The sequence below is a fragment of the Uloborus diversus genome, chromosome 5, assembly GCF_026930045.1.
Source record: "Uloborus diversus isolate 005 chromosome 5, Udiv.v.3.1, whole genome shotgun sequence".
In the NCBI taxonomy this organism is placed as follows: Eukaryota; Metazoa; Arthropoda; class Arachnida; order Araneae; family Uloboridae; genus Uloborus; species Uloborus diversus.
This window is the reverse complement of record NC_072735.1, coordinates 143,084,642-143,097,102: the sequence shown is the minus strand read 5'-3', so window position 1 is coordinate 143,097,102 and position 12,461 is coordinate 143,084,642. Positions and strand designations below refer to the sequence as shown.

At 33.3% G+C, this 12,461-nt stretch overlaps 1 protein-coding gene across 1 annotated transcript in view; it reads left to right on the top strand.

The window, feature by feature from the left end:
* The window catches only part of LOC129222846 (atrial natriuretic peptide receptor 1-like), a 185,222-nt gene that overhangs the window by 114,138 nt on the left and 58,623 nt on the right, over positions 1 to 12,461 (top strand). Inside the window, exon 10 of the mRNA XM_054857398.1 lies at positions 10,192 to 10,296. Coding sequence (XP_054713373.1) covers positions 10,192 to 10,296 — 105 coding nt within the window. The remainder of the gene's footprint in view (positions 1 to 10,191; positions 10,297 to 12,461) is intronic.

Below are 12,461 nucleotides of genomic sequence, written 5' to 3'. Positions count from 1 at the left end.
GATTGAGGGAAACATAATTTGAATTCAAAATTTCAAAATTTAAATTAATTTTCTTTTTTTCAAATTATTTTCAGTTTGCCGTAGTGTGGAATAGTTGCTCAAATGCTGTCGAAAAGCAATTTTTATGCTCAAAAGGCTGCACAATGTATATATATATATATATGGATAAGTGTCTTGAGGTGCTGCAAAAGCAAGAAGTTTCGTTAAATCGCAATTTTGCCGATTGCTACTGCTGCAGGAGCATGAGTCATTACAGCAGTACAAAATCATAAGAAATCAGGAATTTAAAGAACTTTACAGTATTCAGGAATATAGGCTAACAAAGACAATGGAAGGTTATTACAAAAAATGAATATGCCTTCCCTTGCTTCGATACAAAAATGCCTCTTTTGTTATTCAAAAAATCAGAGAGAAAAATTAATATTTCCTCGTTTGTTCCCTTCTCTGTTATATTCGTGCGATGGATGCGCGCAGCACCCTAAAATCAGGCCCGGATCTGCGTACCCGTAGACCCCACAGTGCGGAGGCGGGGGGGGGGGAGGGGACGTCCTTAATGCCTAGTAAATTGAAAAAAAAACAAAAAAAACTAGCACGAAGATTTATTCAAGTTGCAACTGCTGGCCTCTTGGGAGGAACCCTACAGATTTTCTTGCAGGGGGCCCTAAATGTATAAATAGGGGTCTGTCCCAAATTATTTTTCTTGGAAGGGGGGAGGGGTTGCTCGAGCACCGCAGCATCCCCGGAGTCGATACCATTGCTCGTCGAAATGAGGTCAGACTGACGCTAACAAATTCTAATAGGATAAGGATGACTAGAATACACATTGAAACTTGCTTTTTAGTTCGCAGCAGAGTTCTTAAAAATTTAACATATTTTACCGTAGCATTTTGTTTGCAATGTTAAGTGAAATTGTTCCATGCTTTAATAATTACAAGCAACGCGAACGACAGTGATGTTTACACACATCCATTCCCTAGGGTGTTATGCAATTCTCGAGATCGTCGCTTGTTGGATATTCTGAAGATTTTAGTAGAATAATATAACGTTAAATATAATGGTATAACATTTAAGACAAAGTAAAAGCTAATTAAAGTTATGCTAAATAGTTTATACCTGAGAATTTAAGAGATAGTAAAACTTTTGTTGCAGATATTTTGAACTGCGTGGGACGTAGTAGTAATATATTAAAATATTCTTATATATTGCGTACCCGTAGACCCCACAGTGCGGAGGCGGGGGGGGGGGGACGTCCTTAATGCCTAGTAAATTGGAAAAAAAAAAAAACTAGCACGAAGATTTATTAAAGTTGCAACTGCTGGCCTCTTGGGAGGAACCCTACAGATTTTCTTGCAGGGGGCCCTAAAGGCATATATAATATATGCTTAAGCATAGGGCTTAAGCATAATCTTCAAAATAAAATTTTAATGAAATTAGTTTTTGTTAATATAACTAAAAATGTGTGTTCACAAAGAACGTAATAAGTGGAACTTAAAAACCGATGTCATCAAAAACTTATCCAAAAGAAAAAAAAAAAAAAGAAAGAAAGAAAGAAAGAGACAGAGAACATAAGAAACGGAAAAAAAAAAAAAATCCTGCAGGTTTCCCTACTCATACACGTGTCTTAAAAGGTATATTTCTTAAAACCATACTTTTTTTTTTAACTTTTAATTTTCATGAACGTTTACTCAAGAACATAGTAATACCAGCAAGCAACAAGCGCGATTCAAGCAGGGCACGACATTGTCAAGATAGTTTTTAACCAGATACTGGAAATGAAAAATTGTTAAACTAGATGCGAAAATAAGAAGCAATTATGTGTATTATTTTTGGTTAGTCTTACGATTTTTGCAATCAATACTACCTTTCAAAAAAGCCCAATGATGCACATTTGTTGGTATGGTCAAGATATCAGTTTTCTACTTTTTGATCGTTCATATTTTATGAAATAAGTTGATAACACTACTCTCACATTACAATGCAATAATTTTGATTTACTTTCTTAAGGCTATTCTAGAATGCTGGTTTAAAGATGTCCCAATATCTCATCCTACATTGCAATATTTTATGCAACTTAAACAATGATAGAAATCTTGCGTTGTTGTGAAATAAAAAGGGAGACTTAATTAAATTTTTTTTCACTGATTTAAAATTACCATATTTTGTTACAAATAATTAATTTTACGTGTTATATTTTCTAGTTAAAATCATCATATTTAGAATGTTCATTGTTATCTGACTACTGAAAGGGGGGGGGGAGAATATTTACCTTAAACAATTTTCATATGTATTATTCCTTAATTTTAGACAACGGCAGAATTTTTCTTCAGTTTTAAGCCATAACATACAAAACTACAACTAAAATGTGAACAAACTGTTTAAAAATAGAGAAATTGTAGTTTAAACCTACCCAGAATGTCTGTGGTTGTTGTATCTTTAATATTTCGTTAAAGTGTCTGTTTGTGTAAAGCACTAACTCTTAACAACTAATTCATGATCAATTATGTTACACTCAGCGTGCCCCTGTTAAATGTAAACGACCCCTATTTTCGCTCGCGTTAGCCCTACACACATGCTTCAAATTGCAAGACTGGTTAAAATACGTTGCAGAGTTAGGATGTTAAAAGTTCGAAGAGAAAAAAAAAGGAAAACTACAAAATCTAACTCTTTGTACGGCCTTTAGGTTCCTAAAGTGATGTTTAGGAAAATGACAAGAATCAAACTACAGTTCAAACACAAAACAGTTAACGTTAGTACGACCAATATTCACCGAGTTATGAAGTGCTTCACTTTGAGATTTATACCACTTCACATTCGTGCTGAAATCCTTTCAGAGCGAGATCCCACTAGGCTTGACCTACTCTCTGCCAGTTGCCTATAATTGCTACCATAAATAAAGAGTAAAAGTTAAAAAAAAAAAAACAAACAAACATGAAAATAAGAATTTCTACCTCTTTCACGTGAACGGGTTGCCAGGGTTTGAAAAGTGCCAAAAAATAAGTAATTTTTCCCTAATCGAGTTTCTGAAAATCGTTATCATAAACGAAGGGTAAAAGATGGAAATAAAACGCTTTAGTAAGGATGCCTACCTTTTTTCGGGTCCCTAATCAAGGCTGTCAGGGGATAAAAGGTTTTCAAAGAGGGTGCTAGTTTACCCCCTCATCGAGTTTCCGGAAATTTTCGTCATAAATGAAGAGTAAAATCTTTAAATAAAACGCTAAAGTCATGTTGTCTACCTTTTTCCGGTTTCTAAGCAGGGTTGTCAGAGGGCAAAAAGTGCCCGGAACGGGTAATTTACCCTCATCAAGTTTCCAAAAATTATTGTCATAAATGTAGAGCAATAGCTGTAAAGAAAACGTTAAAGTAAGGTTACCTACCTTTTCCGGTCCCAAACCAGGGTTTTCAGGGGCTAAACGATGCCCGAAAAATGAGTAATTTACCATCATCGAATTTTTACGAAAGTTACATAAAAAAATGTAGGCAAAAATATTACAAAACCGATGGTATAGGGTTGCCAAAGCAAAAGTGGTCCAATCATAGGGTTGTCGCTATTCGAAGTTTCAATACTGAAACTTCGAAGAACGGCAACCTTGAAATATGAAACTATCTATTGGAGTTTAGGGTTAATCCATTGGAGTTAAGGTTAAAATTTCAACAATCGAAATGTCACCAAACAGGCATTTGCTTCGTTCGAATGTAGAAACAATTTTCATTCGTCATACTTTTACGGGCGGTTTTCTAGTTGTTAATATCATGTAAAAGCTACTATAATTTAACTAAAAATGAAGGCTACAAAAGAATTTTTATAAAATATTGACATTCAACTGTTTTATGGTTATTTAAGAAAAATAAAAGATCACTTTTAAGTTACTTTGCAGGTCTGTAAAAAACAATTTGTAAAACAGTAACACTTAGTATCTTTAGATTTATTGTAAACTAGTGGTACCCGCACGGCTTTGCCCGTAATAGAAAGTTAAAAGGTCATTTGGTTCGCCCACAAATAATGGGTGGTGAACTTCTCACGAATTTGCTATGTTCATTGCGTCGCCCATGTTACGGTATCAGGTTATGATAATTTGGTAATTTACTCGTTCACGTTATGATAATTTGCTCGGTAAAATGTTCTTGAAATTGGAATAGAAAAAGAACAAAATCGAATTTTCAAAAAATCGCTTCGAGGTGCACCCTTCCAAGCTACAAACGAATTTTGTGCCAAATTTCATGAAAATCGGCCGAACGGTTTAGGCGCTATGAGCGTCACATAGATCCAGACAGAGTGGGAGAGATCCAGACAGAGAGACTTTCATCTTTATTATTAGTAAAGATACCACTTACAAATATGTCCGATTAGTAGAAAATTTTCCAGTAAATTTTTCTTTCAGTTGTTGCAGAAATCGTTTAGATCTCTTTTTGTAAAAACTTCGTATTTTTAGTTCCATACTTCTTTTTCACCTGTTACATCTTTTATAGCATTCTATATTTATGATACAAAATATTTCCATCGGATTCTTTTATGTTCACGAAGATTATCGTTTCTTGAATTGCATAAAATTCAAATATATCAGATAGAAATAAATACACATTGTGGATAAAAATAAACACACATATTCTTGACTCACTCTGAAACATCTTTCTTTCAATAAACAATTTGATGAATAAATAAATAATTTAAAATAAAATAAAATAAAATAAGATAAAATTAAATTCAGTACAGTAAAATAAAATGAGATAATGTTAAATGAAATATAAAATAAAAACGTATGAAAATACGAAAAAAAAAATGAATTTAAAAAATAATGAAACAATATAAAATAAAACTCTGAATAAAAAGTAGACTTTCTTTTTGAAATTCTCTCGAAAGAAATCAAACTTTATTAGTTAAATTCCCCATTTTGTGCTACTGAAACATCAAACTACTGTCGCTATGAAATTTATACTAAGCCATAGAGATCCTATTGGTAAACGCCAAAGAGGACCCAGGATAAAACCTTACAGATCCACCAAATACATACTAAGTCATATTTTCTTTACATTCTGTGGGCGGCCATAAGCCATTCGGTCGGTTTGCTAAGTTGTGAATAGTTTATACAGAAGATTGATGAAACAGTCCCCTCTTTTTAGGCTCTGCAACATTTCTTAAGAAATGAGACTTTGTTATCACAGGCTCGTTTTTAAATTACAGAAGTAGAGATAACCAGTGGTACTCTTTTTTGCTGCTTTTAATCCAGTCAATTACGTTCTGAGCTAGGTATAATGATGGTCGCCTATTAGATGATCCATTACTTTCGGTCATCATTTTCGTAGTATGTAAAATAGCGAATTATGAAAAAGTAAATACTCCCACATTTGGAAAAAGGCTCTCTGTAAAGGCTGACTATAATTTGATCAGAGTATCCTAACTCCATGCTAGTTTTTTTTTTTTTTTTGTTTTTTGTTTATGTTGGCAAAATTGTTTACGATAACACAAACAGTAAGCTGTGGTCACCTGATTGGTAACGCGTGCCAGTAGAAGGTGCCTGCTCAGTGCCTACCAGTCGAAGATCCTCCGTGTACGCTGATGGTGACTGATGCTCGATAAATTGAACGTTGTCAAAGTCATCGAAATTTTCTATACCATACCAATACCTCTTTAGCGGTGCAGCATGAGTAATTTCACGGATGCTGACCTGGAGGAAAAAAAACAGCTCTTTTCATGGCCCTGTCCAGCCGGTTAAATAACATGTAGTGGTAGGTATGGCCCTGGAATAAAGGTGCAGTACTGATGGGAGAAAAAAAAACCCGTCCCATGCTGTACCTATGGAGTCTGGCGCCACTGGCAAACTTCAGAAATTGCTCCCCCCCTCGGGGTCGCCAGATGGGAAATCACCGGAGGTCACTGTGACCTTCCAAAAACTTTTTTTTGGGGACAAAAAAAAAAAAAAAAAAAAAAAAGGAAGGTCATCGTACCTATTAAATTTGTGAGGTTCCCAAAAAAAAACAAAAAAAACTGTGTGGGAACATTTGACTAACTGACTCGACAAATTAGGAAACAGTATTGCAACGTTAATATTCTTATTTTCTTTTTCTAAATTGATTTCAATGATGCCTAATGTTCCTTCACAGTAGATGTTATGTATTTCTGCATTCTCGAATTTTATCATTCGGTAAACTTAGGATTTCATTCGGCAAATTGAGAATTTTCCCCTTCCCAAAAATTTTAGTTCTCCCCCCACCACATAAATTCAAAAAAGCCAATAAAGTCTGCAATTCGTTAATAAATATAAAAATTAACGTTCTTGAGCCAAATGAGAATAAACATTTTTTAGTTCCGCTTATAGCAATGTATTTATTATTTATTTTTCCAAAACAGCTTTAATTTTGAATAGAATTTGTTTCAAACCATTAGGAGATATTAACTAAAAGAAAGAAAGAAACCTTAAAAAAAATTAAATAAAAACTAAAGCACTAAAAAAATTATATTATAATTAGGAAAGCAATGCAAAAAGCATTGCTAATTTGAAATTGATTTATAAAACACGACCATTTACATAAAGGCAAAATAAAAGTCTTATTTTTTCGCCCAATATGTAAATTATTATAATGAGAATAAATAATATATATATATATATATATATATATATATATATATATATATATATATATATATATATATATATATATATATATATATATATATATAAAACTATACATTTCAAATTACACACGCCAAAGTGTTGCCTCACTCCCCGAAAAAAAAAGAACCATCCGGCTCTAAATGCCCTCTACCATCGCTCCCTGGTATACTAATTGTGTTGAGTCTTGAGTTAACTTAATGAATAGGAATAGAATTTCACGCCGCGTGTAAATCCCCCACCCCCTTTTCTTAAATGAGAATTAAGGATTGTTTAATTTTTTTCTCTCTTTTTCTTGTAATTTTTTTACATTTTTATTTTTATTCGTAAAAGCATTTTTCTACTTATATGATATATTTTTTTGAATTTCAAAAAAAAAAAAAAAAAATCCTTTTAAAAAAAAAAAAAAATCAATCAAAATGCCACCCCCCTGCGTGCAGCGCCCTTGGCGAGCTCCACTCCTGCCAACCCCTTGGTATGCCCCCTAGTCCCATGAATCAGCGAATGGAAATGAGAGGGTTAGTAAAAGTTATATAGTAAAAATCTCAACCCAGTGATATTGCTGTTACATTGGTTCAAAATTAGCATTTACGTTGTATTTTCAAGATCGTTCACATCGCAATTATTATTTTTTCATGAGATCATGCATCTCTAAAGCATTTTTTATTCAAAAAGTTGAGAAAATTGCAGAAATTCTGAATTTATTTTCGTTTTAGCTTAAGATATGAGAGAAAAATAGCTGAAAAAAATTTCACTGTAAGCTTTAGAAGTTGATTTATTGAATGAAAGTGGAATAATTAAAGCATTTTATTTTTCAGTAAATAAAATAGTTGTAAACAGTTTTATTGTTAGTATATTAGGTTATTCAGTTAGAAATATTTTACTTTGGTTTTAAAGTTTTCATGTTTTCTTTTTGATTCTGTTGCGAAAAAATTGTAAAAATAAACGTGTCCTTAGTTAGACAAAATTAGAGATTGATTGATTGCGCTATTTAGTAATTTTGAAGCATATTATTTACATAACACTGCGAGATTTATGCAATGTTCTAAAATTAAGAGAGCATGTAGTATTTTTAGATTATGAGTATATTTTCATTATTCAACTTTTTAATCGATTCGGTTTTAAAGTTTTCTACTAGAATGGAGTGTTACTGTGGCATAATTCTAATTTTAGAATAGGCTGAAAAATTGCTTCGCATGATAACTCATTCACAAAATTTGTTTATTATAACTCGAGTTAATTCAATATATTTCTTGTCAAAAAGCGATAAATAGTATTCTATTCAATTCCGAAGCATGTGCAATTTTTAGTGACAATCAAACACAAATCGGTTACATGATGCTTGCTCAAATAAAAGCTGAAAACTTTCGCTACTAGATGTCTCCTCTACGAGTAGTATGTTTCGTCCCTATCCAGAAGCCCCTATTTCGCCTCTAATCGTGACGATGCTCTGAGAGATAAGGCGATATCGTAGCGAAACTTTACCCAAAATTTATTGATCTGTATGAAAACGGTTTCCCCTTTTTTCGTATTCAGTAAGAAAATTCAGAGAACGCTCCCGCCCCAAAGTTTCTCCAGTACTTTAGGTAATATTAAATACCTCAAAAATGAACAGCACGGAAAAACTAAATTAAGTTTGTTGGGTTCAGTTTAATCTGCTGAGACTTTCGAGCAATGAAAAAATAAATAAATAAATAAAATAAGAGTTTAAAAATAATGAAATACATAAATATTTCGGGAAATGTCATTAATTGTTCTTAATTTTTATTAGGAAGCTGCATGAAGGTTTGATTATGATTACTGTTTTTGAAAAGCTGATTAAAAAGTTGTACTGTTTTTTAAAAAGATAAATGTCTTTTCTGGGTAAAGATAAATACAACTGCATGAATAAATCATTACAGCTTGGACATGATGATCTGCATCCCTTTTCAGATGGCTGTCAAATCATTAGTAGTTCCTGTTTAAATAAATAAATAAAAAATAAATAAATACCGCATAATATTACCTTAGGAAACATCCTAAACTCATAAATATTCATTACTTTACCACAACCATATCTGGTGACGAAATCGTTGCTTATCGATTTTCTTCTCAGATTTTCTGTTCGAAATATTCGGAATAAAACTTGAGGTATTGTTCTGTACAAATTGTGTGGGTGATCTAGTATCTATTTTCAACTCTTTTATCTCTTTATTGTGAGGAAGAGAATCTCCTTATCCGTTCATTCCTTTGACATCAAAAGCAGAGAGCTTTTATTCCTCTCGGTTATCTTTTGTGTGACCAAAGAGTTTAACTAATCTTTTGAGCTAGAATTATTGTGTTAACGATTTTTTTTTCTTATTTCTTTGAAAATGAGAAATAGCTCAACTAACGGTATTGTTCATTTTGTATTAGATGCGAATGTTAAATTGCAACTAATTCGTACAAATAGTTTGTGAACAAGGGACAAACGCAAATAGCAATTCGCAGGGAAATGCACCCCACGCACGGGGAAAAGTGTCTCTTTTGGAGATTCACTTGAAGAGACACAAGGGGCGTTTGTCTCTTTTGCTCCATAGAAAATGAATAACACTTCGCTGCTCATAGGCTGTGGACGTCTGAAGACGGACCGTCATCTTAAATGACTGATAGCAGCTCCGCTCTTCCGAGCAAAAAGCAGATACGGCTGGTACTGTTAAAGGAACTGTTACTGCTGGGAATGTACATATTCGTTTTGTATTCCCAAACATATTTTGGCTTAACAAAATAGGCGCAAAGACTTTTTGATTTGCTCTCGTAAGTTTTATGCGTCAATTAAAACTATAGCTTAGTAATTTCAGCAGCGCAAAACAGTAAAAGATAGTTAAACAGAAGATAGTGAAAAATGGAACCATAGATTCACAACCCCCCCCCCCAATCCCCCCACACAAAAGAAAAAAAAAGACACACGTTTCGAGGTTACAAGAAATAGGTTTTCCGACTCGAGGATAATAGTCTTTTGGTTGTGAAAAATATTAGCTTACGAATGAAAAAGTTCAGAAAAAAGCTTTCCTTTTTTGTTGTATTCGACACGACTGCAATGAAAAAGGTGTTACCCCAAAACACGTGGGTGCATTGGTTTTTTTAAATTCGTGCACTTTTTATTTAAAGAAATAATAAGTTTTTTTTTGCTGAAAAGTAAACAATAGTTAACGCAAACTTAAAATACAACAATCTTCACTCAGGTGATTAAGGGTTATAAGGAACCTCTTTTTCAATGCAAAACGTCTCCTTATGGACGAATAGCTTTATGATTTGTTCGGGTGTTTTCATCCATAAACTTACTTTTTTGCAATGATAAGGGGTTCCTTGTGAATCCGAAACACCTATCTGCAATTTCTTGAAAATTGTATATTTTAACGTTGTATTATTATCCTTTACATTTTTAACGTTGTAAGTTAGTTTATGTAACTTTTTTGCATATGTAACTTAATTTTAATTTTTCGTAGGTAACGTTATGTATTCAAATGCTAGAAGTAACTCTAAATATATATCTCTAAAACGTATTCCTTCAAAATTAAGCTAATGTTTTATAAATACTTAAACAATTGCTTTTTTTCATCAGATGAAAGATCTACAGCATGAACATATTGTACGTTTTGTGGGATGCTGCATAGATCCACCTCACTGCTGCATAGTAACAGAGTACTGTCAGAAAGGAAGTTTGCAGGTAATATTTTTCATATATGACAAGCTGTTTAGCATTTTATTTCGATAGTGAGAGTTTACAATATTTAGTTTCAGTCATTATTAACATGAAAAACTGCAGTTTCATTAGAAAAAATAAATAAATAAATATATATAGTGTGTTACTCATTGTGGCCCAAGAGTTTATTCACAAATCTGTAAAGATTGATACATTGTTTCAAGTCAAATTTTCTAAAGATTTTATGCAGATGCTATAGTAAGGACAAAAATCCGTTTTAATTGTTTTATTACCAAAATTAATATCGAAGTGGGGAATTAATACTGTCGTGTGCAGGTAAAGGGCAGTAACTGCAAATTTTTCATTTTTTGGCATTTTTGTCATCTATTGTACGTTATCTTTACTGTACAAGCTCGCTTATTTGGTTTCCACTGAAAAAAAGGCGCGAAAAAGACGTCGAATTCCAACATTTTTACATTGTTAGTATGGAATCCAAAACACGTTTCTTTCAAATATCTCGAAAACTCATTTCTGCAGAGACTGCCGTTTACCTGCAAACGGCAGAATAGTTGTTCAAATTGCTTTATACGGTTGCTTGCTTTCTTTTCTTGATAACAACTGAACTTTTGCAGGTATGTCATTCTGTTCAATTCGAATGCTGCTTACATTTTTCTTTTGGTTACCGCACAATTTCAGGTTATTTTGTTCAATTTTTGTTCATACTATGAGGCTCTCGGGGAAGGTAGCATGTTTTTCGGACCTTTCATCCTGCTAAATAGAAAGGGACTTGTGAATTAAGGGGCTAATATCCCCCTGATGACGTATCAGTCCCTAGTTCATGTGTTTCATTTTGTATCCTTCCTAAATTTGTACTTTGTAATTTTGGCACTCTCATATATATATATATATATATATATATATATATATATAAACATACCTGGAAAATAATTAACGAAAGTAATTATTTTCCAGTGTTTTCTTGTTTAATTTTCCTCCAAGGCTCTCGGGGATGCTAGTAAGTTATTGGGACCTTCCCTCTTGCTAAACAGAAAGGGTCCTGTGAACTTAGGGACCAATCCTCCCCTTGAGAAAGTGTTGGTCCCTGGTTCACCTTTTTCATTTTTATGTTTTTTTGTTTTGCATCTTCAAGGACACATCTATCAGTTTACAGGGATGACAGTTTTTCACTAGAGAGGTGTGTTATCTTCTAAATTTATCACAGTCACATTGAAGTGAACGAGATGTGCACATCATATTTTTTCCTTTCCCCTAATTCCGATAGAATCGTATTATCTGACCACTTGCCAATTCGCAGGTGGATGTGGCCGGAGCGTATATGATCATGAAAGCAAGCGAAAATAGAAGGAAAAATAAATATGTGTCTTCAGATTTTCCTTTAAAGATAGATACAAGTGATCTTGATTTGTTCAGTTTAATAAAGGAGTACTTGGGTCCTTCAGTTCGCCAAATAATATCTCAACAGGCAACTTCTTCATAAACTAGCGGAATTCACACAGCGTTTTCAAAGAAGTCTCTATGAGTACTATCCACTCCAATTGAATAGCAAAGTGAACTTTAGTACCCACTCTGATATGCAAGAGTACCCCAATTAAGCAGTTTGGGTGAATTAATTCGGCATGTTAGATGCAGTTAGAACATAATTAAATCAATTTCTAAGTGTCTCAAAATTCTCAAGCACATTTTCATTGGACCAGTAATTATAGTTTGATATTGCCACTTCATGGCTGGAATGATTTTCAAATTGGGCATTCAATTAGTCCTGCTTTAAACTCCACATGTTTATTGAATTTGACAATATTTGCGTTTTGGTATCAGTTATCATAGTTTTAGGGTCTTAGCAGTCTTAGAAGAACTAAAATATTTTCACGGCATTTTAAATCGTTTATAAATGTGATATCTGTCTTGTCCGTGATACTTAATGCGCGTTTCCTTGGGCACTTTCGACCCCAGAAAAAACGTGCTTTTCACCGCATTCCAGTTATTTGCCCGGTATGTGTGGAATTTTTCTCCTCCTGCTTCCTTCTGGAGTAAAAGCGGAGTTTTTACCCAGAATGCATTACGCGAAACAAGTTCTTCTACTTGCTGGGTATATCCGCTAAGGATTCTGGGTAAAAACAGCTTTCTCTGGTAAAATTTAAAACCTATTTTTACATGTAAACGGGGAATTT